The sequence below is a fragment of the Malaclemys terrapin genome, chromosome 17 (genome assembly GCF_027887155.1).
Source record: "Malaclemys terrapin pileata isolate rMalTer1 chromosome 17, rMalTer1.hap1, whole genome shotgun sequence".
Lineage (NCBI taxonomy): Eukaryota > Metazoa > Chordata > Testudines > Emydidae > Malaclemys > Malaclemys terrapin.
In genome coordinates, this window is record NC_071521.1 from 21,767,242 (window position 1) to 21,792,814 (window position 25,573).

At 64.3% G+C, this 25,573-nt stretch overlaps 1 protein-coding gene across 1 annotated transcript in view; it reads left to right on the top strand.

Moving 5' to 3' along the window:
• Positions 1–25,573, top strand: part of LOC128825399 (uncharacterized) — a 55,531-nt gene that overhangs the window by 1,952 nt on the left and 28,006 nt on the right. The window contains exon 2 of the mRNA XM_054007887.1: positions 19,407–19,799. Within this exon, the coding sequence (XP_053863862.1) occupies positions 19,407–19,799 (393 nt within the window). The remainder of the gene's footprint in view (positions 1–19,406; positions 19,800–25,573) is intronic.

Here is a 25,573-nt window from a genome sequence, read left to right on the forward strand (position 1 = left end):
GCTGGGCCTATCCGCCCCGGGGCAGTGTCCCATAGCCTGGGGCTCTGCGCTGCCTGGGCCTATCCGCCCCGGAGCAGTGTCCCATAGCCTGGGGCTCTGCGCTGGCTGGGCCCAGACGCCCCGGGGCAGTGTCCCATAGCCTGGGGCTCTGCGCTGCCTGGGCCTATCCGCCCCGGAGCAGTGTCCCATAGCCTGGGGCTCTGCGCTGGCTGGGCCCAGCCGCCCCGGGGCAGTGTCCCGTAGCCTGGGGCTCTGCGCTGCCTGGGCCTATCCGCCCCGGGGCAGTGTCCCGTAGCCTGGGGCTCTGCGCTGGCTGGGCCCAGCCGCCCCGGGGCAGTGTCCCGTAGCCTGGGCTCTGCGCTGGCTGGGCCTATCCGCCCCGGGGCAGTGTCCCGTAGCCTGGGGCTCTGCGCTGGCTGGGCCCAGCCGCCCCGGGGCAGTGTCCCGTAGCCTGGGGCTCTGCGCTGGCTGGGCCCAGCAGCCCCGGGGCAGTGTCCCGTAGCCTGGGGCTCTGCGCTGGCTGGGCCCAGCCGCCCCGGGGCAGTGTCCCGTAGCCTGGGGCTCTGCGCTGCCTGGGCCCAGCCGCCCCGGGGCAGTGTCCCGTAGCCTGGGGCTCTGCGCTGCCTGGGCCCAGCCGCCCCGGGGCAGTGTCCCGTAGCCTGGGCTCTGCGCTGGCTGGGCCTATCCGCCCCGGGGCAGTGTCCCGTAGCCTGGGGCTCTGCGCTGGCTGGGCCCAGCCGCCCCGGGGCAGTGTCCCGTAGCCTGGGGCTCTGCGCTGGCTGGGCCCAGCAGCCCCGGGGCAGTGTCCCGTAGCCTGGGGCTCTGCGCTGGCTGGGCCCAGCCGCCCCGGGGCAGTGTCCCGTAGCCTGGGGCTCTGCGCTGCCTGGGCCCAGCCGCCCCGGGGCAGTGTCCCGTAGCCTGGGGCTCTGCGCTGCCTGGGCCCAGCCGCCCCGGGGCAGTGTCCCGTAGCCTGGGGCTCTGCGCTGGCTGGGCCCAGCCGCCCCGGGGCAGTGTCCCGTAGCCTGGGGCTCTGCGCTGGCTGGGCCCAACCGCCCCGGGGCAGTGTCCCGTAGCCTGGGGCTCTGCGCTGCCTGGGCCTATCCGCCCCGGGGCAGTGTCCCGTAGCCTGGGGCTCTGCGCTGCCTGGGCCCAGCCGCCCCGGGGCAGTGTCCCGTAGCCTGGGGCTCTGCGCTGGCTGGGCCCAGCCGCCCCGGGGCAGTGTCCCATAGCCTGGGGCTCTGCGCTGGCTGGGCCCAGCCGCCCCGGGGCAGTGTCCCATAGCCTGGGGCTCTGCGCTGCTTGGGCCCAGCCGCCCCGGGGCAGTGTCCCATAGCCTGGGGCTCTGCGCTGCCTGGGCCCAGCCGCTCCGGCGCAGTGTCCCATAGCCTGGGGCTCTGCGCTGGCTGGGCCTATCCGCCCCGGGGCAGTGTCCCATAGCCTGAGGCTCTGCGCTGCCTGGGCCTATCCGCCCCGGAGCAGTGTCCCATAGCCTGGGGCTCTGCGCTGGCTGGGCCCAGACGCCCCGGGGCAGTGTCCCATAGCCTGGGGCTCTGCGCTGCCTGGGCCTATCCGCCCCGGAGCAGTGTCCCATAGCCTGGGGCTCTGCGCTGGCTGGGCCCAGCCGCCCCGGGGCAGTGTCCCGTAGCCTGGGGCTCTGCGCTGCCTGGGCCTATCCGCCCCGGGGCAGTGTCCCATAGCCTGGGCTCTGCGCTGGCTGGGCCTATCCGCCCCGGGGCAGTGTCCCGTAGCCTGGGGCTCTGCGCTGGCTGGGCCCAGCCGCCCCGGGGCAGTGTCCCGTAGCCTGGGGCTCTGCGCTGGCTGGGCCCAGCAGCCCCGGGGCAGTGTCCCGTAGCCTGGGGCTCTGCGCTGGCTGGGCCCAGCCGCCCCGGGGCAGTGTCCCGTAGCCTGGGGCTCTGCGCTGCCTGGGCCCAGCCGCCCCGGGGCAGTGTCCCGTAGCCTGGGGCTCTGCGCTGCCTGGGCCCAGCCGCCCCGGGGCAGTGTCCCGTAGCCTGGGGCTCTGCGCTGGCTGGGCCCAGCCGCCCCGGGGCAGTGTCCCGTAGCCTGGGGCTCTGCGCTGGCTGGGCCCAACCGCCCCGGGGCAGTGTCCCGTAGCCTGGGGCTCTGCGCTGCCTGGGCCTATCCGCCCCGGGGGCAGTGTCCCATAGCCTGGGGCTCTGCGCTGGCTGGGCCTATCCGCCCCGGAGCAGTGTCCCATAGCCTGGGGCTCTGCGCTGCCTGGGCCCAGCCGCCCCGGGGCAGTGTCCCATAGCCTGGGGCTCTGCGCTGGCTGGGCCTATCCGCCCCGGGGGCAGTGTCCCATAGCCTGGGGCTCTGCGCTGGCTGGGCCTATCCGCCCCGGGGCAGTGTCCCATAGCCTGGGGCTCTGCGCTGGCTGGGCCCAGCCGCGCCAGGGCAGTGTCCCATAGCCTGGGGCTCTGCGCTGGCTGGGCCTATCCGCCCCGGGGCAGTGTCCCGTAGCCTGGGGCTCTGCGCTGCCTGGGCCTATCCGCCCCGGGGCAGTGTCCCATAGCCTGGGCTCTGCGCTGGCTGGGCCTATCCGCCCCGGGGCAGTGTCCCGTAGCCTGGGGCTCTGCGCTGGCTGGGCCCAGCCGCCCCGGGGCAGTGTCCCGTAGCCTGGGGCTCTGCGCTGGCTGGGCCCAGCAGCCCCGGGGCAGTGTCCCGTAGCCTGGGGCTCTGCGCTGGCTGGGCCCAGCCGCCCCGGGGCAGTGTCCCGTAGCCTGGGGCTCTGCGCTGCCTGGGCCCAGCCGCCCCGGGGCAGTGTCCCGTAGCCTGGGGCTCTGCGCTGCCTGGGCCCAGCCGCCCCGGGGCAGTGTCCCGTAGCCTGGGGCTCTGCGCTGGCTGGGCCCAGCCGCCCCGGGGCAGTGTCCCGTAGCCTGGGGCTCTGCGCTGGCTGGGCCCAACCGCCCCGGGGCAGTGTCCCGTAGCCTGGGGCTCTGCGCTGCCTGGGCCCAGCCGCCCCGGGGCAGTGTCCCGTAGCCTGGGGCTCTGCGCTGCCTGGGCCCAGCCGCCCCGGGGCAGTGTCCCGTAGCCTGGGGCTCTGCGCTGGCTGGGCCCAGCCGCCCCGGGGCAGTGTCCCGTAGCCTGGGGCTCTGCGCTGGCTGGGCCCAACCGCCCCGGGGCAGTGTCCCATAGCCTGGGGCTCTGCGCTGCCTGGGCCTATCCGCCCCGGGGGCAGTGTCCCATAGCCTGGGGCTCTGCGCTGGCTGGGCCTATCCGCCCCGGAGCAGTGTCCCATAGCCTGGGGCTCTGCGCTGCCTGGGCCCAGCCGCCCCGGGGCAGTGTCCCATAGCCTGGGGCTCTGCGCTGGCTGGGCCTATCCGCCCCGGGGGCAGTGTCCCATAGCCTGGGGCTCTGCGCTGGCTGGGCCTATCCGCCCCGGGGCAGTGTCCCATAGCCTGGGGCTCTGCGCTGGCTGGGCCCAGCCGCGCCAGGGCAGTGTCCCATAGCCTGGGGCTCTGCGCTGGCTGGGCCTATCCGCCCCGGGGCAGTGTCCCATAGCCTGGGGCTCTGCGCTGGCTGGGCCTATCCGCCCCGGGGCAGTGTCCCATAGCCTGGGGCTCTGCGCTGGCTGGGCCTATCCGCCCCGGGGCAGTGTCCCGTAGCCTGGGGCTCTGCGCTGCCTGGGCCCAGCCGCCCCGGGGCAGTGTCCCATAGCCTGGGGCTCTGCGCTGGCTGGGCCCAGCCGCGCCGGGGCAGTGTCCCATAGCCTGGGGCTCTGCGATGCTTGGGCCCAGCCGCCCCGGGGCAGTGTCCCATAGCCTGGGGCTCTGCGCTGGCTGGGCCCAGCCGCCCCGGGGCAGTGTCCCATAGCCTGGGGCTCTGCGCTGCCTGGGCCCAGCCGCCCCGGGGCAGTGTCCCATAGCCTGGGGCTCTGCGCTCCCTGGGCCTATCCGCCCCGGGGCAGTGTCCCATAGCCTGGGGCTCTGCGCTGCCTGGGCCTATCCGCCCCGGGGCAGTGTCCCATAGCCTGGGGCTCTGCGCTGCCTGGGCCTATCCGCCCCGGGGCAGTGTCCCATAGCCTGGGGCTCTGCGCTGGCTGGGCCCAGCCGCCCTGGGGCAGTGTCCCGTAGCCTGGGGCTCTGCGCTGGCTGGGCCCAGCCGCCCCGTGGCAGTGTCTCATAGCCTGGGGCTCTGCGCTTGCTGGGCCCAGCCGCCCCGGGGCAGTGTCCCGTAGCCTGGGGCTCTGCGCTTGCTGGGCCCAGCCGCCCCGGGGCAGTGTCCCGTAGCCTGGGGCTCTGCGCTGGCTGGGCCTATCCGCCCCGGGGCAGTGTCCCGTAGCCTGGGGCTCTGCGCTGCCTGGGCCCAGCCGCCCCGTGGCAGTGTCCCATAGCCTGGGGCTCTGCGCTGCCTGGGCCCAGCCGCCCCGTGGCAGTGTCCCATAGCCTGGGGCTCTGCGCTGGCTGTGCCCAGCCGCCCCGGGGCAGTGTCCCATAGCCTGGGGCTCTGCGCTGGCTGGGCCCAGCCGCCCCGGGGCAGTGTCCCGTAGCCTGGGGCTCTGCGCTGGCTGGGCCTATCCGCCCCGGGGCAGTGTCCCGTAGCCTGGGGCTCTGCGCTGGCTGGGCCCAGCCGCCCCGTGGCAGTGTCCCGTAGCCTGGGGCTCTGCGCTGGCTGTGCCCAGCCGCCCCGGGGCAGTGTCCCATAGCCTGGGGCTCTGCGCTGGCTGGGCCCAGCCGCCCCGGGGCAGTGTCCCGTAGCCTGGGGCTCTGCGCTGCCTGGGCCTATCCGCCCCGGGGCAGTGTCCCGTAGCCTGGGGCTCTGCGCTGGCTGGGCCCAGCCGCCCCGGGGCAGTGTCCCGTAGCCTGGGGCTCTGCGCTGGCTGGGCCTATCCGCCCCGGGGCAGTGTCCCGTAGCCTGGGGCTCTGCGCTGCCTGGGCCCAGCCGCCCCGGGGCAGTGTCCCATAGCCTGGAGCTCTGCGCTGCTTGGGCCCAGCCGCCCCGGGGCAGTGTCCCATAGCCTGGGGCTCTGCGCTGCCTGGGCCCAGCCGCTCCGGCGCAGTGTCCCATAGCCTGGGGCTCTGCGCTGGCTGGGCCTATCCGCCCCGGGGCAGTGTCCCATAGCCTGGGGCTCTGCGCTGCCTGGGCCTATCCGCCCCGGAGCAGTGTCCCATAGCCTGGGGCTCTGCGCTGGCTGGGCCCAGACGCCCCGGGGCAGTGTCCCATAGCCTGGGGCTCTGCGCTGCCTGGGCCTATCCGCCCCGGAGCAGTGTCCCATAGCCTGGGGCTCTGCGCTGGCTGGGCCCAGCCGCCCCGGGGCAGTGTCCCGTAGCCTGGGGCTCTGCGCTGGCTGGGCCCAGCCGCCCCGGGGCAGTGTCCCGTAGCCTGGGGCTCTGCGCTGGCTGGGCCCAGCAGCCCCGGGGCAGTGTCCCGTAGCCTGGGGCTCTGCGCTGGCTCGGCCCAGCCGCCCCGGGGCAGTGTCCCGTAGCCTGGGGCTCTGCGCTGCCTGGGCCCAGCCGCCCCGGGGCAGTGTCCCGTAGCCTGGGGCTCTGCGCTGCCTGGGCCCAGCCGCCCCGGGGCAGTGTCCCGTAGCCTGGGGCTCTGCGCTGGCTGGGCCCAGCCGCCCCGGGGCAGTGTCCCGTAGCCTGGGGCTCTGCGCTGGCTGGGCCCAACCGCCCCGGGGCAGTGTCCCGTAGCCTGGGGCTCTGCGCTGCCTGGGCCTATCCGCCCCGGGGGCAGTGTCCCATAGCCTGGGGCTCTGCGCTGGCTGGGCCTATCCGCCCCGGGGCAGTGTCCCATAGCCTGGGGCTCTGCGCTGCCTGGGCCCAGCCGCCCCGGGGCAGTGTCCCATAGCCTGGGGCTCTGCGCTGGCTGGGCCTATCCGCCCCGGGGGCAGTGTCCCATAGCCTGGGGCTCTGCGCTGGCTGGGCCTATCCGCCCCGGGGCAGTGTCCCATAGCCTGGGGCTCTGCGCTGGCTGGGCCCAGCCGCGCCAGGGCAGTGTCCCATAGCCTGGGGCTCTGCGCTGGCTGGGCCTATCCGCCCCGGGGCAGTGTCCCATAGCCTGGGGCTCTGCGCTGGCTGGGCCTATCCGCCCCGGGGCAGTGTCCCATAGCCTGGGGCTCTGCGCTGGCTGGGCCTATCCGCCCCGGGGCAGTGTCCCGTAGCCTGGGGCTCTGCGCTGCCTGGGCCCAGCCGCCCCGGGGCAGTGTCCCATAGCCTGGGGCTCTGCGCTGGCTGGGCCCAGCCGCGCCAGGGCAGTGTCCCATAGCCTGGGGCTCTGCGCTGCTTGGGCCCAGCCGCCTCGGGGCAGTGTCCCATAGCCTGGGGCTCTGCGCTGGCTGGGCCCAGCCGCCCCGGGGCAGTGTCCCATAGCCTGGGGCTCTGCGCTGCCTGGGCCCAGCCGCCCCGGGGCAGTGTCCCATAGCCTGGGGCTCTGCGCTCCCTGGGCCTATCCGCCCCGGGGCAGTGTCCCATAGCCTGGGGCTCTGCGCTGCCTGGGCCTATCCGCCCCGGGGCAGTGTCCCATAGCCTGGGGCTCTGCGCTGCCTGGGCCTATCCGCCCCGGGGCAGTGTCCCATAGCCTGGGGCTCTGCGCTGGCTGGGCCCAGCCGCCCCGGGGCAGTGTCCCGTAGCCTGGGGCTCTGCGCTGGCTGGGCCCAGCCGCCCCGGGGCAGTGTCCCGTAGCCTGGGGCTCTGCGCTGGCTGGGCCCAGCCGCCCCGGGGCAGTGTCCCGTAGCCTGGGGCTCTGCGCTGCCTGGGCCTATCCGCCCCGGGGCAGTGTCCCGTAGCCTGGGGCTCTGCGCTGCCTGGGCCCAGCCTCCCCGGGGCAGTGTCCCGTAGCCTGGGGCTCTGCGCTGGCTGGGCCCAGCCGCCCCGGGGCAGTGTCCCGTAGCCTGGGGCTCTGCGCTGGCTGGGCCTAGCCGCCCCGGGGCAGTGTCCCGTAGCCTGGGGCTCTGCGCTGGCTGGGCCTATCCGCCCCGGGGCAGTGTCCCATAGCCTGGGGCTCTGCGCTGCCTGGGCCCAGCCGCCCCGTGGCAGTGTCCCATAGCCTGGGGCTCTGCGCTGGCTGGGCCTATCCGCCCCGGGGCAGTGTCCCATAGCCTGGGGCTCTGCGCTGCCTGGGCCCAGCCGCCCCGTGGCAGTGTCCCATAGCCTGGGGCTCTGCGCTGGCTGTGCCCAGCCGCCCCGGGGCAGTGTCCCATAGCCTGGGGCTCTGCGCTGGCTGGGCCCAGCCGCCCCGGGGCAGTGTCCCGTAGCCTGGGGCTCTGCGCTGGCTGGGCCTATCCGCCCCGGGGCAGTGTCCCGTAGCCTGGGGCTCTGCGCTGGCTGGGCCCAGCCGCCCCGTGGCAGTGTCCCGTAGCCTGGGGCTCTGCGCTGGCTGTGCCCAGCCGCCCCGGGGCAGTGTCCCATAGCCTGGGGCTCTGCGCTGGCTGGGCCCAGCCGCCCCGGGGCAGTGTCCCGTAGCCTGGGGCTCTGCGCTGGCTGGGCCCAGCCGCCCCGGGGCAGTGTCCCGTAGCCTGGGGCTCTGCGCTGGCTGGGCCCAGCCGCCCCTGGGCAGTGTCCCGTAGCCTGGGGCTCTGCGCTGGCTGGGCCCAGCCGCCCCGGGGCAGTGTCCCGTAGCCTGGGGCTCTGCGCTGGCTGGGCCCAGCCGCCCCGGGGCAGTGTCCCGTAGCCTGGGGCTCTGCGCTGCCTGGGCCCAGCCGCCCCGGGGCAGTGTCCCGTAGCCTGGGGCTCTGCGCTGGCTGGGCCCAGCCGCCCCGGGGCAGTGTCCCGTAGCCTGGGGCTCTGCGCTGGCTGGGCCCAACCGCCCCGGGGCAGTGTCCCGTAGCCTGGGGCTCTGCGCTGCCTGGGCCCAGCCGCCCCGGGGCAGTGTCCCGTAGCCTGGGGCTCTGCGCTGCCTGGGCCCAGCCGCCCCGGGGCAGTGTCCCGTAGCCTGGGGCTCTGCGCTGGCTGGGCCCAGCCGCCCCAGGGCAGTGTCCCGTAGCCTGGGGCTCTGCGCTGGCTGGGCCCAACCGCCCCGGGGCAGTGTCCCATAGCCTGGGGCTCTGCGCTGCCTGGGCCTATCCGCCCCGGGGGCAGTGTCCCATAGCCTGGGGCTCTGCGCTGGCTGGGCCTATCCGCCCCGGGGCAGTGTCCCATAGCCTGGGGCTCTGCGCTGCCTGGGCCCAGCCGCCCCGGGGCAGTGTCCCATAGCCTGGGGCTCTGCGCTGGCTGGGCCTATCCGCCCCGGGGGCAGTGTCCCATAGCCTGGGGCTCTGCGCTGGCTGGGCCTATCCGCCCCGGGGCAGTGTCCCATAGCCTGGGGCTCTGCGCTGGCTGGGCCCAGCCGCGCCAGGGCAGTGTCCCATAGCCTGGGGCTCTGCGCTAGCTGGGCCTATCCGCCCCGGGGCAGTGTCCCATAGCCTGGGGCTCTGCGCTGGCTGGGCCTATCCGCCCCGGGGCAGTGTCCCATAGCCTGGGGCTCTGCGCTGGCTGGGCCTATCCGCCCCGGGGCAGTGTCCCGTAGCCTGGGGCTCTGCGCTGCCTGGGCCCAGCCGCCCCGGGGCAGTGTCCCATAGCCTGGGGCTCTGCGCTGGCTGGGCCCAGCCGCGCCAGGGCAGTGTCCCATAGCCTGGGGCTCTGCGCTGCTTGGGCCCAGCCGCCCCGGGGCAGTGTCCCATAGCCTGGGGCTCTGCGCTGGCTGGGCCCAGCCGCCCCGGGGCAGTGTCCCATAGCCTGGGGCTCTGCGCTGCCTGGGCCCAGCCGCCCCGGGGCAGTGTCCCATAGCCTGGGGCTCTGCGCTCCCTGGGCCTATCCGCCCCGGGGCAGTGTCCCATAGCCTGGGGCTCTGCGCTGCCTGGGCCTATCCGCCCCGGGGCAGTGTCCCATAGCCTGGGGCTCGGCGCTGCCTGGGCCTATCCGCCCCGGGGCCGTGTCCCATAGCCTGGGGCTCTGCGCTGGCTGGGCCCAGCCGCCCCGGGGCAGTGTCCCGTAGCCTGGGGCTCTGCGCTGGCTGGGCCCAGCCGCCCCGGGGCAGTGTCCCGTAGCCTGGGGCTCTGCGCTGGCTGGGCCCAGCCGCCCCGGGGCAGTGTCCCGTAGCCTGGGGCTCTGCGCTGCCTGGGCCTATCCGCCCCGGGGCAGTGTCCCGTAGCCTGGGGCTCTGCGCTGGCTGGGCCCAGCCGCCCCGGGGCAGTGTCCCGTAGCCTGGGGCTCTGCGCTGGCTGGGCCTAGCCGCCCCGGGGCAGTGTCCCGTAGCCTGGGGCTCTGCGCTGGCTGGGCCTATCCGCCCCGGGGCAGTGTCCCATAGCCTGGGGCTCTGCGCTGCCTGGGCCCAGCCGCCCCGTGGCAGTGTCTCATAGCCTGGGGCTCTGCGCTGGCTGGGCCCAGCCGCCCCGGGGCAGTGTCCCGTAGCCTGGGGCTCTGCGCTGGCTGGGCCCAGCCGCCCCGGGGCAGTGTCCCGTAGCCTGGGGCTCTGCGCTGGCTGGGCCTATCCGCCCCGGGGCAGTGTCCCGTAGCCTGGGGCTCTGCGCTGCCTGGGCCCAGCCGCCCCGTGGCAGTGTCCCATAGCCTGGGGCTCTGCGCTGGCTGGGCCTATCCGCCCCGGGGCAGTGTCCCATAGCCTGGGGCTCTGCGCTGCCTGGGCCCAGCCGCCCCGTGGCAGTGTCCCATAGCCTGGGGCTCTGCGCTGGCTGTGCCCAGCCGCCCCGGGGCAGTGTCCCATAGCCTGGGGCTCTGCGCTGGCTGGGCCCAGCCGCCCCGGGGCAGTGTCCCGTAGCCTGGGGCTCTGCGCTGGCTGGGCCTATCCGCCCCGGGGCAGTGTCCCGTAGCCTGGGGCTCTGCGCTGGCTGGGCCCAGCCGCCCCGTGGCAGTGTCCCGTAGCCTGGGGCTCTGCGCTGGCTGTGCCCAGCCGCCCCGGGGCAGTGTCCCATAGCCTGGGGCTCTGCGCTGGCTGGGCCCAGCCGCCCCGGGGCAGTGTCCCGTAGCCTGGGGCTCTGCGCTGGCTGGGCCCAGCCGCCCCGGGGCAGTGTCCCGTAGCCTGGGGCTCTGCGCTGGCTGGGCCCAGCCGCCCCTGGGCAGTGTCCCGTAGCCTGGGGCTCTGCGCTGGCTGGGCCCAGCCGCCCCGGGGCAGTGTCCCGTAGCCTGGGGCTCTGCGCTGGCTGGGCCCAGCCGCCCCGGGGCAGTGTCCCGTAGCCTGGGGCTCTGCGCTGCCTGGGCCCAGCCGCCCCGGGGCAGTGTCCCGTAGCCTGGGGCTCTGCGCTGGTTGGGCCCAGCCGCCCCGGGGCAGTGTCCCGTAGCCTGGGGCTCTGCGCTGGCTGGGCCCAACCGCCCCGGGGCAGTGTCCCATAGCCTGGGGCTCTGCGCTGCCTGGGCCTATCCGCCCCGGGGGCAGTGTCCCATAGCCTGGGGCTCTGCGCTGGCTGGGCCTATCCGCCCCGGAGCAGTGTCCCATAGCCTGGGGCTCTGCGCTGCCTGGGCCCAGCCGCCCCGGGGCAGTGTCCCATAGCCTGGGGCTCTGCGCTGGCTGGGCCTATCCGCCCCGGGGGCAGTGTCCCATAGCCTGGGGCTCTGCGCTGGCTGGGCCTATCCGCCCCGGGGCAGTGTCCCATAGCCTGGGGCTCTGCGCTGGCTGGGCCCAGCCGCGCCAGGGCAGTGTCCCATAGCCTGGGGCTCTGCGCTGGCTGGGCCTATCCGCCCCGGGGCAGTGTCCCATAGCCTGGGGCTCTGCGCTGGCTGGGCCTATCCGCCCCGGGGCAGTGTCCCATAGCCTGGGGCTCTGCGCTGGCTGGGCCTATCCGCCCCGGGGCAGTGTCCCGTAGCCTGGGGCTCTGCGCTGCCTGGGCCCAGCCGCCCCGGGGCAGTGTCCCATAGCCTGGGGCTCTGCGCTGGCTGGGCCCAGCCGCGCCAGGGCAGTGTCCCATAGCCTGGGGCTCTGCGCTGCTTGGGCCCAGCCGCCCCGGGGCAGTGTCCCATAGCCTGGGGCTCTGCGCTGGCTGGGCCCAGCCGCCCCGGGGCAGTGTCCCATAGCCTGGGGCTCTGCGCTGCCTGGGCCCAGCCGCCCCGGGGCAGTGTCCCATAGCCTGGGGCTCTGCGCTCCCTGGGCCTATCCGCCCCGGGGCAGTGTCCCATAGCCTGGGGCTCTGCGCTGCCTGGGCCTATCCGCCCCGGGGCAGTGTCCCATAGCCTGGGGCTCTGCGCTGCCTGGGCCTATCCGCCCCGGGGCAGTGTCCCATAGCCTGGGGCTCTGCGCTGGCTGGGCCCAGCCGCCCCGGGGCAGTGTCCCGTAGCCTGGGGCTCTGCGCTGGCTGGGCCCAGCCGCCCCGGGGCAGTGTCCCGTAGCCTGGGGCTCTGCGCTGGCTGGGCCCAGCCGCCCCGGGGCAGTGTCCCGTAGCCTGGGGCTCTGCGCTGCCTGGGCCTATCCGCCCCGGGGCAGTGTCCCGTAGCCTGGGGCTCTGCGCTGCCTGGGCCCAGCCGCCCCGGGGCAGTGTCCCGTAGCCTGGGGCTCTGCGCTGGCTGGGCCCAGCCGCCCCGGGGCAGTGTCCCGTAGCCTGGGGCTCTGCGCTGGCTGGGCCTAGCCGCCCCGGGGCAGTGTCCCGTAGCCTGGGGCTCTGCGCTGGCTGGGCCTATCCGCCCCGGGGCAGTGTCCCATAGCCTGGGGCTCTGCGCTGCCTGGGCCCAGCCGCCCCGTGGCAGTGTCTCATAGCCTGGGGCTCTGCGCTGGCTGGGCCCAGCCGCCCCGGGGCAGTGTCCCGTAGCCTGGGGCTCTGCGCTGGCTGGGCCCAGCCGCCCCGGGGCAGTGTCCCGTAGCCTGGGGCTCTGCGCTGGCTGGGCCTATCCGCCCCGGGGCAGTGTCCCGTAGCCTGGGGCTCTGCGCTGCCTGGGCCCAGCCGCCCCGTGGCAGTGTCCCATAGCCTGGGGCTCTGCGCTGGCTGGGCCTATCCGCCCCGGGGCAGTGTCCCATAGCCTGGGGCTCTGCGCTGCCTGGGCCCAGCCGCCCCGTGGCAGTGTCCCATAGCCTGGGGCTCTGCGCTGGCTGTGCCCAGCCGCCCCGGGGCAGTGTCCCATAGCCTGGGGCTCTGCGCTGGCTGGGCCCAGCCGCCCCGGGGCAGTGTCCCGTAGCCTGGGGCTCTGCGCTGGCTGGGCCTATCCGCCCCGGGGCAGTGTCCCGTAGCCTGGGGCTCTGCGCTGGCTGGGCCCAGCCGCCCCGTGGCAGTGTCCCGTAGCCTGGGGCTCTGCGCTGGCTGTGCCCAGCCGCCCCGGGGCAGTGTCCCATAGCCTGGGGCTCTGCGCTGGCTGGGCCCAGCCGCCCCGGGGCAGTGTCCCGTAGCCTGGGGCTCTGCGCTGCCTGGGCCTATCCGCCCCGGGGCAGTGTCCCGTAGCCTGGGGCTCTGCGCTGGCTGGGCCCAGCCGCCCCGGGGCAGTGTCCCGTAGCCTGGGGCTCTGCGCTGGCTGGGCCTATCCGCCCCGGGGCAGTGTCCCGTAGCCTGGGGCTCTGCGCTGCCTGGGCCCAGCCGCCCCGGGGCAGTGTCCCATAGCCTGGGGCTCTGCGCTGCTTGGGCCCAGCCGCCCCGGGGCAGTGTCCCATAGCCTGGGGCTCTGCGCTGCCTGGGCCCAGCCGCTCCGGCGCAGTGTCCCATAGCCTGGGGCTCTGCGCTGGCTGGGCCTATCCGCCCCGGGGCAGTGTCCCATAGCCTGGGGCTCTGCGCTGGCTGGGCCCAGACGCCCCGGGGCAGTGTCCCATAGCCTGGGGCTCTGCGCTGCCTGGGCCTATCCGCCCCGGGGCAGTGTCCCATAGCCTGGGGCTCTGCGCTGGCTGGGCCCAGCCGCCCCGGGGCAGTGTCCCGTAGCCTGGGGCTCTGCGCTGGCTGGGCCCAGCCGCCCCGGGGCAGTGTCCCGTAGCCTGGGGCTCTGCGCTGGCTGGGCCCAGCCGCCCCGGGGCAGTGTCCCGTAGCCTGGGGCTCTGCGCTGCCTGGGCCTATCCGCCCCGGGGCAGTGTCCCGTAGCCTGGGGCTCTGCGCTGCCTGGGCCCAGCCGCCCCGGGGCAGTGTCCCGTAGCCTGGGGCTCTGCGCTGGCTGGGCCCAGCCGCCCCGGGGCAGTGTCCCGTAGCCTGGGGCTCTGCGCTGGCTGGGCCTAGCCGCCCCGGGGCAGTGTCCCGTAGCCTGGGGCTCTGCGCTGGCTGGGCCTATCCGCCCCGGGGCAGTGTCCCATAGCCTGGGGCTCTGCGCTGCCTGGGCCCAGCCGCCCCGTGGCAGTGTCTCATAGCCTGGGGCTGTGCGCTGGCTGGGCCCAGCCGCCCCGGGGCAGTGTCCCGTAGCCTGGGGCTCTGCGCTGGCTGGGCCCAGCCGCCCCGGGGCAGTGTCCCGTAGCCTGGGGCTCTGCGCTGGCTGGGCCTATCCGCCCCGGGGCAGTGTCCCGTAGCCTGGGGCTCTGCGCTGCCTGGGCCCAGCCGCCCCGTGGCAGTGTCCCATAGCCTGGGGCTCTGCGCTGGCTGGGCCTATCCGCCCCGGGGCAGTGTCCCATAGCCTGGGGCTCTGCGCTGCCTGGGCCCAGCCGCCCCGTGGCAGTGTCCCATAGCCTGGGGCTCTGCGCTGGCTGTGCCCAGCCGCCCCGGGGCAGTGTCCCATAGCCTGGGGCTCTGCGCTGGCTGGGCCCAGCCGCCCCGGGGCAGTGTCCCGTAGCCTGGGGCTCTGCGCTGGCTGGGCCTATCCGCCCCGGGGCAGTGTCCCGTAGCCTGGGGCTCTGCGCTGGCTGGGCCCAGCCGCCCCGTGGCAGTGTCCCGTAGCCTGGGGCTCTGCGCTGGCTGTGCCCAGCCGCCCCGGGGCAGTGTCCCATAGCCTGGGGCTCTGCGCTGGCTGGGCCCAGCCGCCCCGGGGCAGTGTCCCGTAGCCTGGGGCTCTGCGCTGGCTGGGCCCAGCCGCCCCGGGGCAGTGTCCCGTAGCCTGGGGCTCTGCGCTGGCTGGGCCCAGCCGCCCCTGGGCAGTGTCCCGTAGCCTGGGGCTCTGCGCTGGCTGGGCCCAGCCGCCCCGGGGCAGTGTCCCGTAGCCTGGGGCTCTGCGCTGGCTGGGCCCAGCCGCCCCGGGGCAGTGTCCCGTAGCCTGGGGCTCTGCGCTGGCTGGGCCTATCCGCCTCGGGGCAGTGTCCCGTAGCCTGGGGCTCTGCGCTGGCTGGGCCCAGCCGCCCCGGGGCAGTGTCCCGTAGCCTGGGGCTCTGCACTGCCTGGGCCTATCCGCCCCGGGGCAGTGTCCCGTCGCCTGGGGCTCTGCGCTGGCTGGGCCCAGCCGCCCCGGGGCAGTGTCCCGTAGCCTGGTGCTCTGCGCTGGCTGGGCCTATCCGCCTCGGGGCAGTGTCCCGTAGCCTGGGGCTCTGCGCTGCCTGGGCCTATCCGCCCCGTGGCAGTGTCCCGTAGCCTGGGGCTCTGCGCTGGCTGGGCCTATCCGCCCCAGGGCAGTGTCCCATAGCCTGGGGCTCTGCGCTGGCTGGGCCCAGCCGCCCCGGGGCAGTGTCCCGTAGCCTGGGGCTCTGCGCTGGCTGGGCCCAGCCGCCCCGGGGCAGTGTCCCGTAGCCTGGGGCTCTGCGCTGGCTGGGCCCAGCCGCCCCGGGGCAGTGTCCCGTAGCCTGGGGCTCTGCGCTGGCTGGGCCCAGCCGCCCCGGGGCAGTGTCCCGTAGCCTGGGGCTCTGCGCTGGCTGGGCCCAGCCGCCCCGGGGCAGTGTCCCGTAGCCTGGGGCTCTGCGCTGGCTGGGCCTATCCGCCTCGGGGCAGTGTCCCGTAGCCTGGGGCTCTGCGCTGGCTGGGCCCAGCCGCCCCGGGGCAGTGTCCCGTAGCCTGGGGCTCTGCACTGCCTGGGCCTATCCGCCCCGGGGCAGTGTCCCGTCGCCTGGGGCTCTGCGCTGGCTGGGCCCAGCCGCCCCGGGGCAGTGTCCCGTAGCCTGGGGCTCTGCGCTGGCTGGGCCTATCCGCCTCGGGGCAGTGTCCCGTAGCCTGGGGCTCTGCGCTGGCTGGGCCCAGCCGCCCCGGGGCAGTGTCCCGTAGCCTGGGGCTCTGCGCTGGCTGGGCCCAGCCGCCCCGGGGCAGTGTCCCGTAGCCTGGGGCTCTGCGCTGCCTGGGCCTATCCGCCCCGGGGCAGTGTCCCGTAGCCTGGGGCTCTGCGCTGGCTGGGCCCAGCCGCCCCGGGGCAGTGTCCCGTAGCCTGGGGCTCTGCGCTGGCTGGGCCTATCCGTCCCGGGGCAGTGTCCCATAGCCTGGGGCTCTGCGCTGCCTGGGCCTATCCGCCCCGGGGCAGTGTCCCATAGCCTGGGGCTCTGCGCTGGCTGGGCCCAGCCACCCCGGGGCAGTGTCCCATAGCCTGGGGCTCTGCGCTGGCTGGGCCTATCCGCTCCGGGGTAGTGTCCCATAGCCTGGGGCTCTGCACTGCCTGGGCCCAGCCGCCCCGGGGCAGTGTCCCATAGCCTGGGGCTCTGCGCTGGCTGGGCCCAGCCGCCCCGGGGCAGTGTCCCATAGCCTGGGGCTCTGCGCTGGCTGGGCCCAGCCGCCCCGGGGCAGTGTCCCATAGCCTGGGGCTCTGCGCTGCCTGGGCCTATCCGCCCCGGGGCAGTGTCCCGTAGCCTGGGGCTCTGCGCTGGCTGGGCCCAGCCGCCCCGGGGCAGTGTCCCATAGCCTGGGGCTCTGCGCTGGCTGGGCCTATCCGCCCCAGGGCAGTGTCCCATAGCCTGGGGCTCTGCGCTGGCTGGGCCCAGCAGCCCCGGGGCAGTGTCCCGTAGCCTGGGGCTCTGCGCTGGCTGGGCCCAGCCGCCCCGGGGCAGTGTCCCGTAGCCTGGGGCTCTGCGCTGGCTGGGCCCAGCCGCCCCGGGGCAGTGTCCCGTAGCCTGGGGCTCTGCGCTGCCTGGGCCTATCCGCCCCGGGGCAGTGTCCCATAGCCTGGGGCTCTGCGCTGCCTGGGCCTATCCGCCCCGGGGCAGTGTCCCATAGCCTGGGGCTCTGCGCTGGCTGGGCCCAGCCGCCCCGGCGCAGTGTCCCATAGCCTGGGGCTCTGCGCTGCCTGGGCCTATCCGCCCCGGGGCAGTGTCCCAATAGCGGGGGGCTCGGGGATGGGTAGTTCCAGCTGCTCTAGGCAGTTAATTCAATACACAGGGCTCTGGAGATGGGTAGGCAGTACAGGCTCGCTATCGGTAGGGAGAAAAACACTCTTTAAAAAATTGTTTAGCCTGCTTGGCAGGCTCTGGCCAGGGTAAAAGGGATGTGGTGCCGAGGAGAGCTGATAAGGAATGACTCTTCGTTTCCAGGGCCCAGTCATCTCACACGGAACAGTGTTGCAAATGCTCACAGCACTGTCATGTGTCACATGGCAGGGCTCAGTTTCAAACCACACCAGCAGTGTGGTGACTCAGTGACCAGGTTATTGGGACACTGCCCCGGGGTGGCTGGGCCTAGCCAACACAGAGAAGAATGGGGAAGGGGGGGATTTGATAGCTGCTTTCAACTACCTGAAGGGGAGTTCCAAAGAGGATGGATCTAGACTGTTCTCAGTGGTGGCAGATGACAGAACAAGGAGTAATGGTCTCAAGTTGCAGTGGGGGAGGTCTAAGTTGGATATTGGGAAAAACTTTTTCACTAGGAGGGTGGTGAAGCACTGGAATGGGTTACCTAGGGAGATGGTGGAATCTCCTTCCTTAGAGATTTTTAAGGTCAGGCTTGACAAAGCCCTGGCTGGGATGATTTAGTTGGGAATTGGTCCTGCTCTGAGCAGGGGGTTGGACTAGATGACCTCCTGTGGTCCCTTCGCACCCTGATATTCTATGATTCTTCTTTTTTTTTTTTTTTTTAAAGAAAAAAAATCAAATTAAAAAAAACAACAACCCCAAAAGATAACCAAACGGTCACACCCAGATCCAATAGTCACACCCAGACCCAATAGCCACAATGGAACCCAAAGTTCAAATCCTAACTCAACAGCTGCATCCACACCCAAAAGCTACACCCTTACCCAACAGCCACAACTGAACTCAATAGCCAAACCCTAACCCCACCACTACACCTGAACCCCACAGCTACACAAGAGCTATATTCTAACCCCAAAGTCACATCTGATCCCAAGAGTCACACCCTCAACCAACAGCAATACTCACACCCAATAGCGACACCCAAACATAAAAGCTAACGTAACAGCCATAACTAGGGTTACCATACGTCCGGTTTTTCCCGGACATGTCCGGCTTTTCGGCACTCAAACCCCCGTCCGGGGGGAATTGCCAAAAAGCCGAACATGTCCGGGAAAATGCCGGCCAGGCACTTCCCCTCCTGCGGCGGCTCTGCTCCTCCCCTGACTCTTCAGCTCTGTTTAAGAGCCGGGCTGCCCGAGCGCTATGGGCTTCAGGCAGCCCCCTTGCCTCCGGACTCCAGCCGCCGGCCGGGCACTTCCCCTCCCGGGCTCCGGCGGCGCAGGGTCTGGAGGCATGGGGGCTGCCCGAAGCCGGTAGCGCTGGGGCAGCTCGGCTCTTAAACAGAGCCGAAGAGTCAGGGGAGGAGCAGAGCCTCCGGCTGCAGTGGCTCTGCTCCTCCCCGACTCTTCGGCTCTGTTTAAGAGCCGAGCGCTACAGGCTTTGGGCAGCCCCCATGCCTCCGGACCCTGCGCCGCCGGAGCCCGGGAGGGGAAGTGCCCGGCTGGTGGTGCAGGGTCCGGAGGCATAGGGGCTGCCCAAAGCCCAAGCGCTACCGGCTTCACGGTTTGCCGGGCAGCCTCCAGACCCTGCGCCCCCGGCTGGGCGCTTCCCCTCCCGGGCTCCAGCTGCTCTGGGGAAGCGCCGGCCGGGGGCGCAGGGTCTGGGGGCTGCCCGGCAAACCGTGAAGCCGGTAGCGCTCGGGCAGCCCTTTCCGCGTGGCTGGGAGTGGGAGGGAGGAGGGGGCGGAGTTGGGGCGGGGAAGGGGTGGAGTTGGGGCGGGGCTGGGGTGGGAAATGGGCGGGGCCAGGACCCCGTGGAGGGTCCTCTTTTTTTATTTGTTAAGTATGGTAACCCTACCATAACCAAACCCAAACAATACTATATTAAAGCATGCTAGGCAGTGACTCTCAACCTTTTCAGACTACTGTACCCGTTTCAGGAGTGTGATTTGTCTTGTGTACCCCCAGGTTTCACCTCACTTAAAAACTTCTTGCTTACAAAATCAGACATAAAAATACACGTTATAGCACACTGCTACTGAAGAATTGCTGACTTCCTCATTTTTACCATATAATTGGAATACAAATATTGTACTTACATTTCAGTGTATATAGAGCAGTATAAACAAGTCACTATCTGTACGAAATTTTAGTTTGCACTGACTTCACTAGTGCTTTTTTTGTAGCCTGTTGTAAAACTAGGCAAATATCTAGATGTCAATGTACCCCTTGGAAGACCTCTGCGTACCCCCAGGGATATGCATACCCCGGTTGAGAACTACTATGCTAGGGAACTTTTAGTTCACATCAGCAGGGTCTACACAGACCAATTGATGTGCAACACATTAGTACACTTTAGAAATCACACCCCAATAAAGCACATTGCCCCACCATGTAGACAAGCCCTGAGCATATGTCCTACAAAACTAATCTTATTCAGCCCAATCTGGCATTTGTTCCTCTTCCATTTAAGGTTGGGTTTTCTCCTTTGGTGAACTACAGAACATTATATGGTCTCGCATTGAAGTCTAACTTATTTTTGCCCCAGATCTGCAGATCATCAGTTACTGCTTCCAATTAGGGCTGCCAATTAATCACAGTTAACTCACGCGATTAACTCAAAAAATTAATCATGATTAAAAAAATTAATGGTGATTCATCGCAGTTTTAATCGCATTGTTAAACAATAGAATACCAATTGAAATGTATTAAATATTTTGGCTGTTTTTCTACATTTTCATATATATTGTATTCTGTGCTGTAATTAAAATCAAAGTATATATTTTAGATTACAAATATTTGCACTGTAAAAATGATAAACAAAAGAAATAATATTTTTCAATTCACCTCATACAAGTACTGTAGTGCAATCTCTTTGTCCTGAAAGTGCAACGTACAAATGTAGGTTTTTTTGTTACATAGCTTCACTCAAAAACAAAACAATGTAAAACTCCAGAGCCTACAAATCCACTCAGTCCTACTTCTTGTTCAGCCAATCCCCAAAACAAACAAGTTTGTTTACATTTACAGGAGATAATGCTGCCTGCTTCTTATTTACAATGTCACCTGAAAGTGAGAACAGGTGTTCCATTGGCACTTTTGTAGCTGGCATTGCAAGATATTTACATGCCAGATATGCTAAACATTCGTATGCCCCTTCATGCTTCGTCCACCATTCCAGAGGACATGCTTCCCTGCTGATGACGCTCATTAAAAAAATAATGCATTAATTACATTTGTGACTGAACTACTTGGGAGAGAATTGCATGTCCCCTGCTCTGTTTTACCCACATTTTGCCATATATTTCCTGGTAGAGCAGTCTCCGGACCCGGAGAACAGAAGGGTGTGCTGTCTACCGGGTGCAAAGATACACGATGTGGACCTGCGGTTGAAAAGGATCCTAAAAGGAGCAGGTAAGAACCCCTTGATAATCCTTCATGTAGGAACGAATGACACGGCTAGGTTCTCGTTAGAGAGAATCAAGGGAGATTATGCCAGGCTGGGGAAGACGCTCAAGGAGATAGAGGCTCAGATTATCTTTAGTGGGATTCTGCCTGTTCCGAGGGAAGGGCAGCAAAGGGCTGATAGGATTGTGAGGATAAAGAGTTGGCTAAGGGAGTGGTGCTATAAGGAGGGCTTTGGGATGTATGGCCACTGGGAGGCTTTCGGGGACAGACACCGGTTCTCGTGGGATGGGCTTCACCTGAGTAGGGAAGGAAATAGACTTCTGGGAGGGAGGCTGGCTCATCTTATCAAAAGAGCTTTAAACTAGGAAGTTTGGGGAGAAGGTTGGGAGATGCACAGTTAATCTCCACGCCAGATTCCAGTATTGAAAAGCCGAGTGAAAGAAGAGGAGACATAGCCGGGGAGATGAGATTGGACATAGGAAGGACAGGGGAGACGGACACAAAGAGGCCTGCAACATACAGTGCTACTAATGGGAGACAGGCTAAACGACATACATTAGGGTGTTTGTACACCAATGCGAGAAGCCTAGGTAATAAAATGGAGGAATTGGAGCTCTTGGTCCGAGAATTGAAACCGGATATCGTAGGAATAACTGAAACGTGGTGGAATGGCAGTCACAACTGGAAGGCAGGTATGGAGGGGTATGCGCTGTTTAGGAAAGACCAGGATAAAGGTAAAGGTGGGGGGGTGGCATTGTATGTCAATAGTGAAATAAGCTGTAAAGAAATAATAGTGGATGGAATAGATAACACGGAGTCCGTCTGGGCAATACTCACACTGGGTAAAAGGACTACTAGAGCCTCTCCGGGGATAGTGCTTGGGGTGTGCTATAGACCGCCAGGATCGACCCAGGATATGGATAAGGAACTATTTAATGTATTAAGGGAAGTAAATACTAATAGAAACTGTGTAATTATGGGGGACTTTAACTTCCCGGATATAGATTGGGGAACAAACGCTAGTAGCAATAACAGGGCTCAGATGTTCCTAGATGTGCTTGCTGATCAATTCCTTCATCAAGTGGTACCTGAACCGACGAGGGGGGAGGCCATTTTAGATTTGATTCTGGTGAGTAGTGAGGACCTCGTTGAGGAGGTGGTAGTGGGGGACAACTTGGGCTCCAGTGATCATGAGCTAATTCGCTTTAAACTAAATGTAAGGAGTAACAGAATTAAGTCAAAGACTAGGGTTTATAATTTTAAAAAGGCCAATTTTAACAAATTAAGGGGACTGGTAAGGGAAGTGGATTGGGCAAACGTATTAAGGGATCTAAAGGCAGAAGAAGCCTGGGATTACTTTAAGTTAAAGATGCATGAGCTGTCAGAGGCCTGTATCCCAAAAAATGGAAAAAGATTACTAAGCAAAAGATTTAGACCGAGCTGGATGAGCGACCGACTCAAAGGGGCGATTAGGAAAAAACAGAAAGCGTACAAAGAGTGGAAGAGGGGGGGGATCAGTAAGGAAACTTACCTTAGTGAAGTCAGAGAATGTAGAGATAGAGTGAGAAAGGCCAAAGGCCGGGTAGAGTTGGACCTAGCGAGGGGAATTAAAAGCAATAGTAAAAGGTTTTACAGCCATATAAACAGGAAGAAAGCAAAGAAAGAAGAAGTGGGACCGCTGAAGACTGTAGCCGGAGAGGAGATTAAAGATAATCTAGGCATGGCGCAATATCTCAATGAATATTTTGCATCGGTGTTTAATGAGGCCAATGAAGGTATTAGAGATACTAGCACCGTTACAGAGGGGCATACAGGATGGGGGATTACCGCATCCGAGGTAGAAACAAAACTTGAACGCCTTAATGGGGCTAAGTCGGGAGGACCGGACGATCTTCACCCGAGAATATTGAAGGAATTGGCACGGGAAATAGCAGGCCCATTAGCGACTATATTTAATGAATCTGTAAACTCGGGGGTGGTCCCGTTAGACTGGAGAATAGCCAACGTGGTTCCTATTTTCAAGAAAGGGAAAAAAAGTGATCCGGGTAACTACAGGCCTGTAAGTTTAACATCTGTAGTGTGCAAGGTGCTGGAGAAGATTCTGAAAGAGAAACTAGTTGAGGACCTAGAGGTTAATGGCAAATGCGATAAATTACAACATGGTTTTACGAAGGGCAGATCGTGCCAAACGAATCTGATCTCCTTCTTTGAGAAAGTAACGGACTTATTAGATAAGGGAAATGCGGTGGACCTAATATACCTGGATTTCAGTAAAGCGTTTGATACTGTACCCCATGAGGAACTATTGGTTAAACTGGAAAACATGGGGATCGATATGAAAATCCAGAGGTGGATAAAGAATTAGTTAATGGGGAGAATGCAGCGGGTCGTATTAAAGGGTGAATTGTCGGGTTGGAGGGAGGTTACTAGTGGAGTGCCTCAAGGTTCGGTTTTGGGACCCATTTTATTTAATCTATTTATAACTGACCTCGGAACCGATTGCAAGAGTGGGCTGATAAAGTTTGCGGATGATACGAAGGTGGGAGGAGTTGCAAATTCGGAGGAGGATAGGGATACTCTGCAGGGAGACTTGAATGAGCTTGTGAATTGGAGTATCAGAAATAAGATGAAATTTAATACTGAAAAGTGTAAGGTAATGCACTTGGGGATGACTAATAACAATTTTAGTTACAAGATGGGGACGCATTGGTTAGAAGTAACGGAAGAGGAGAAGGACCTAGGGGTCCTTGTAGACCGCAGGATGACTATGAGTCGACAATGTGACGTGGCGGTGAAAAAAGCCAATGCGGTCTTGGGATGTATTAGGCGAGGTATATCTAGTAGGGATAAGGAGGTCCTGCTTCCGTTGTATAAGGCGCTGATGAGACCTCATTTGGAGTACTGTGTGCAGTTCTGGTCTCCCATGTTTAAAAAAGATGAACTCAAATTGGAACGGGTGCAGAGAAGGGCGACTTGGATGATCAGAGGAATGGAAAACCTGTCGTATGAAAAGAGATTAGAGGAGCTGGGGTTGTTTAGTCTGACAAAACGAAGGCTGAGGGGGGATATGATTGCTATCTTTAAATATATCAGAGGGATAAATACAAGGGAGGGAGAGGAATTATTTCAGCTTAGTACTAATGTGGACACGAGAACAAATGGATATAAACTGGCCGTGGGGAAGTTCAGGCTTGAAATTAGACGAAGGTTTCTGACCGTCAGAGGGGTGAATTATTGGAACGGCCTTCCGAGGGAAACGGTGGGGGCGACGGACCTGTCTGGTTTTAAGATTAAGTTAGATAAGTTTATGGAGGGAATGGTTTAATGGTAAAACATAGTAGCCAAGGAAAACCAAGCAATGGTACGTAAATAGCATAATGGCAAACAAGGGTCAGGCTAGAGACTCTTGCCTACATGCTCGGGGTATTACTGATCGCCATATTTGGGGTCGGGAAGGAATTTTCCTCCAGGGTAGATTGGCTGAGCCTCTGGAGGTTTTTCGCCTTCCTCCGCAGCATGGGGCAGGGATCACTAGCAGGAGGATCTCTGCCGATTGAAGTCACTAAAACACAGGATTAGGGACTTCAATGGCACAGTCCAGGGAAGGGTCTCGTGGCCTGCAGCATGCAGGGGGTCAGACCAGATGATCATAATGGTCCCTTCTGACCTTAAAGTCTATGAGTCTATGAGTCTATGAGTCTCGGATGATGACCCAGCACATGTTTGTTTTAAGAACACTTTCACTGCAGATTTGACAAAATGCAAAGAAGGTACCGATGTGAGATTTCTAAAGATAGCTACAACACTCAACCCAAGGTTTAAGAATCTGAAGTGCCTTCCAAAATCTGAGAGGGACGAGGTGTGGAGCATGCTTTCAGAAGTCTTAAAAGAGCAACACACTGATGCGGAAACTACAGAACCCGAACCACCAAAGAAGAAAATCAGCCTTCTGCTGGTGACATCTGACTCAGATGATGAAAATAAACATGCGTCGGTCTGCTCTGCTTTGGATTGTTACTGAGCAGAATCCGTTATCAGCATGGACGCATGTCCTCTGGAATGGTAGTTGAAGCATGAAGGGACATATGAATCTTTAGTGCTTCTGGCATGTAAATATCTTGCGATGCCGGCTACAACAGTGCCATGCCAATGCCTGTTCTCACTTTCAGGTGACATTGTAAACAAGAAACGGGCAGCATTATTTCCTGCAAATGTCAACAAACTTTTTTGTCTGAGTGGTTGGCTGAACAAGAAGTAGGACTGAGTGGACTTTCTAGGCTCCAAAGTTTTACATTGTTTTGTTTTTGAATGCAGTTTTTTGTACATTATTTTACATTTGTAAGTTCAACTTTCATGTTAAGAGATTGCACTACAGTACTTGTATTAGGTGAATTGGAAAATACTTTTTCTTTTGTTTTTTACAGTGCAAATATTTGTAATGAAAAATAAATATAAAGTGAGCATTGTACACTTTGTATTCTGTGTTGTAAGAGAAATCGATATATTTGAAAATGTAGAAAACATCCAAAAATATTTAAATAAATGGCATTCTATTATTGTTTAACAGTGAGATTAATTTTTTTAATCATTCGATTAATTACGATTATTTTTTTTAATTGTTTGACAGCCCTACTTCCAACCCATAAAAGATCTGGGATATGGTGCATTGGCATTGAAGCAATCCCCAAAAGAAGTCACAAACATATATCTATCAAAAGGGGAGCTGAAGGTCCAGAGTTTTCCATTTTCTCTATTGAATTGGACCTGCCACAGATGAAGATAGTCTTGCCTTTTGAAGTCTAATCATGACCTTTTCAACTGTTCTCATGAGGCAGCTCTCTCATTTGATGGCTGGATGCAAAATCTTTTGAACCTATGCCAGTCTTTCACTTGTTTGGTTTCATGGATGCCTATATTGTTAATCCATGCAGCTGGTGTCTGAATTCGCACAATAACATCTAATTTTACCATCCAGACAAGTCCCGCTTTTGCATTATCTTTTGGTGCTAATGGGATTTTACATTGTGTATGTATTTTTGGTTGTATATTGGGAACTATATCAATATGATATTGTGCTGCCAGCTCTTGCTAAGTCTGTAGGCATCAGCTGAGCACTGACAAATACGTGAATATTGTTCAAGATAGGTGTTAGACTTGTAAGGATGTGTTTAGAGTCAATAAAATGATTGAAAAATGTATTTGAGCATAAGCTTTTGTGGGCTACAGCCCACTTCATCGGATGCATAGAATGGAACATACAGTAAGAAGCAAAGGGGAGAGGAATAGCAATAGCTCAGTGGTTTGAGCACTGTCCTCCTAAACCCAGGGTTGTGAGTTCAGTCCTTGAGGAGGCCACTTGGGGATCTGGGGCAAAATCAGTACTTGGTTCTGCTAGTGAAGGCACAGGGCTGGACTCAATGATCTTTCAAGGTCTAGAAGATAGGATATCTCTATTTATTTAATTTATACATACAGGGAACATGAAAAGGTGTATAAATATCTTCTTACTGTGTGTTCCATTCTATGCATCCGATGAAGTGGGCTGTAGCTTATGCTCTAATAAATTTGTTAGTCTCTAAGGTGCCACAAGTTCTCCTGTTCTTTTTGCGGATACAGACTAACACGGCTGCTACTCTGACATAAAATGATTGTCAGCTGTTGCATACATGAATCTTACTTTTAATGTCGGCATTCCGTACTACAAGGCAAAATACGTTTGTTATATAATGGTAAAAATGCCTGCGCTGAACTTGTGAACTCAGACGGGAAGAGCAGCTCCCCCCACCTGTCCAAGAGTGGCCATTGTGGGACAAAAGTATTGTTGATTGCCCCATCAACTCATGGAGAAGTATGCCCAGAAGGCCTTGTCCCATTGGTTTGAATGCTGGAAGGGGGAAATAAAGATAGTAGACATAAAGACATTTTATCTCTTTGTTGTTTGGACTCTTACAAGGGCTGGAGCTAAGAAACAAACAGCAGAGATCCCCAGGGTCAGCCTGGGTTAGCTCTGAAAAGACATTCAGTGCTGACAGATTACTACATCTCTGTCACCCTTTGGAACCATAGACTATAAC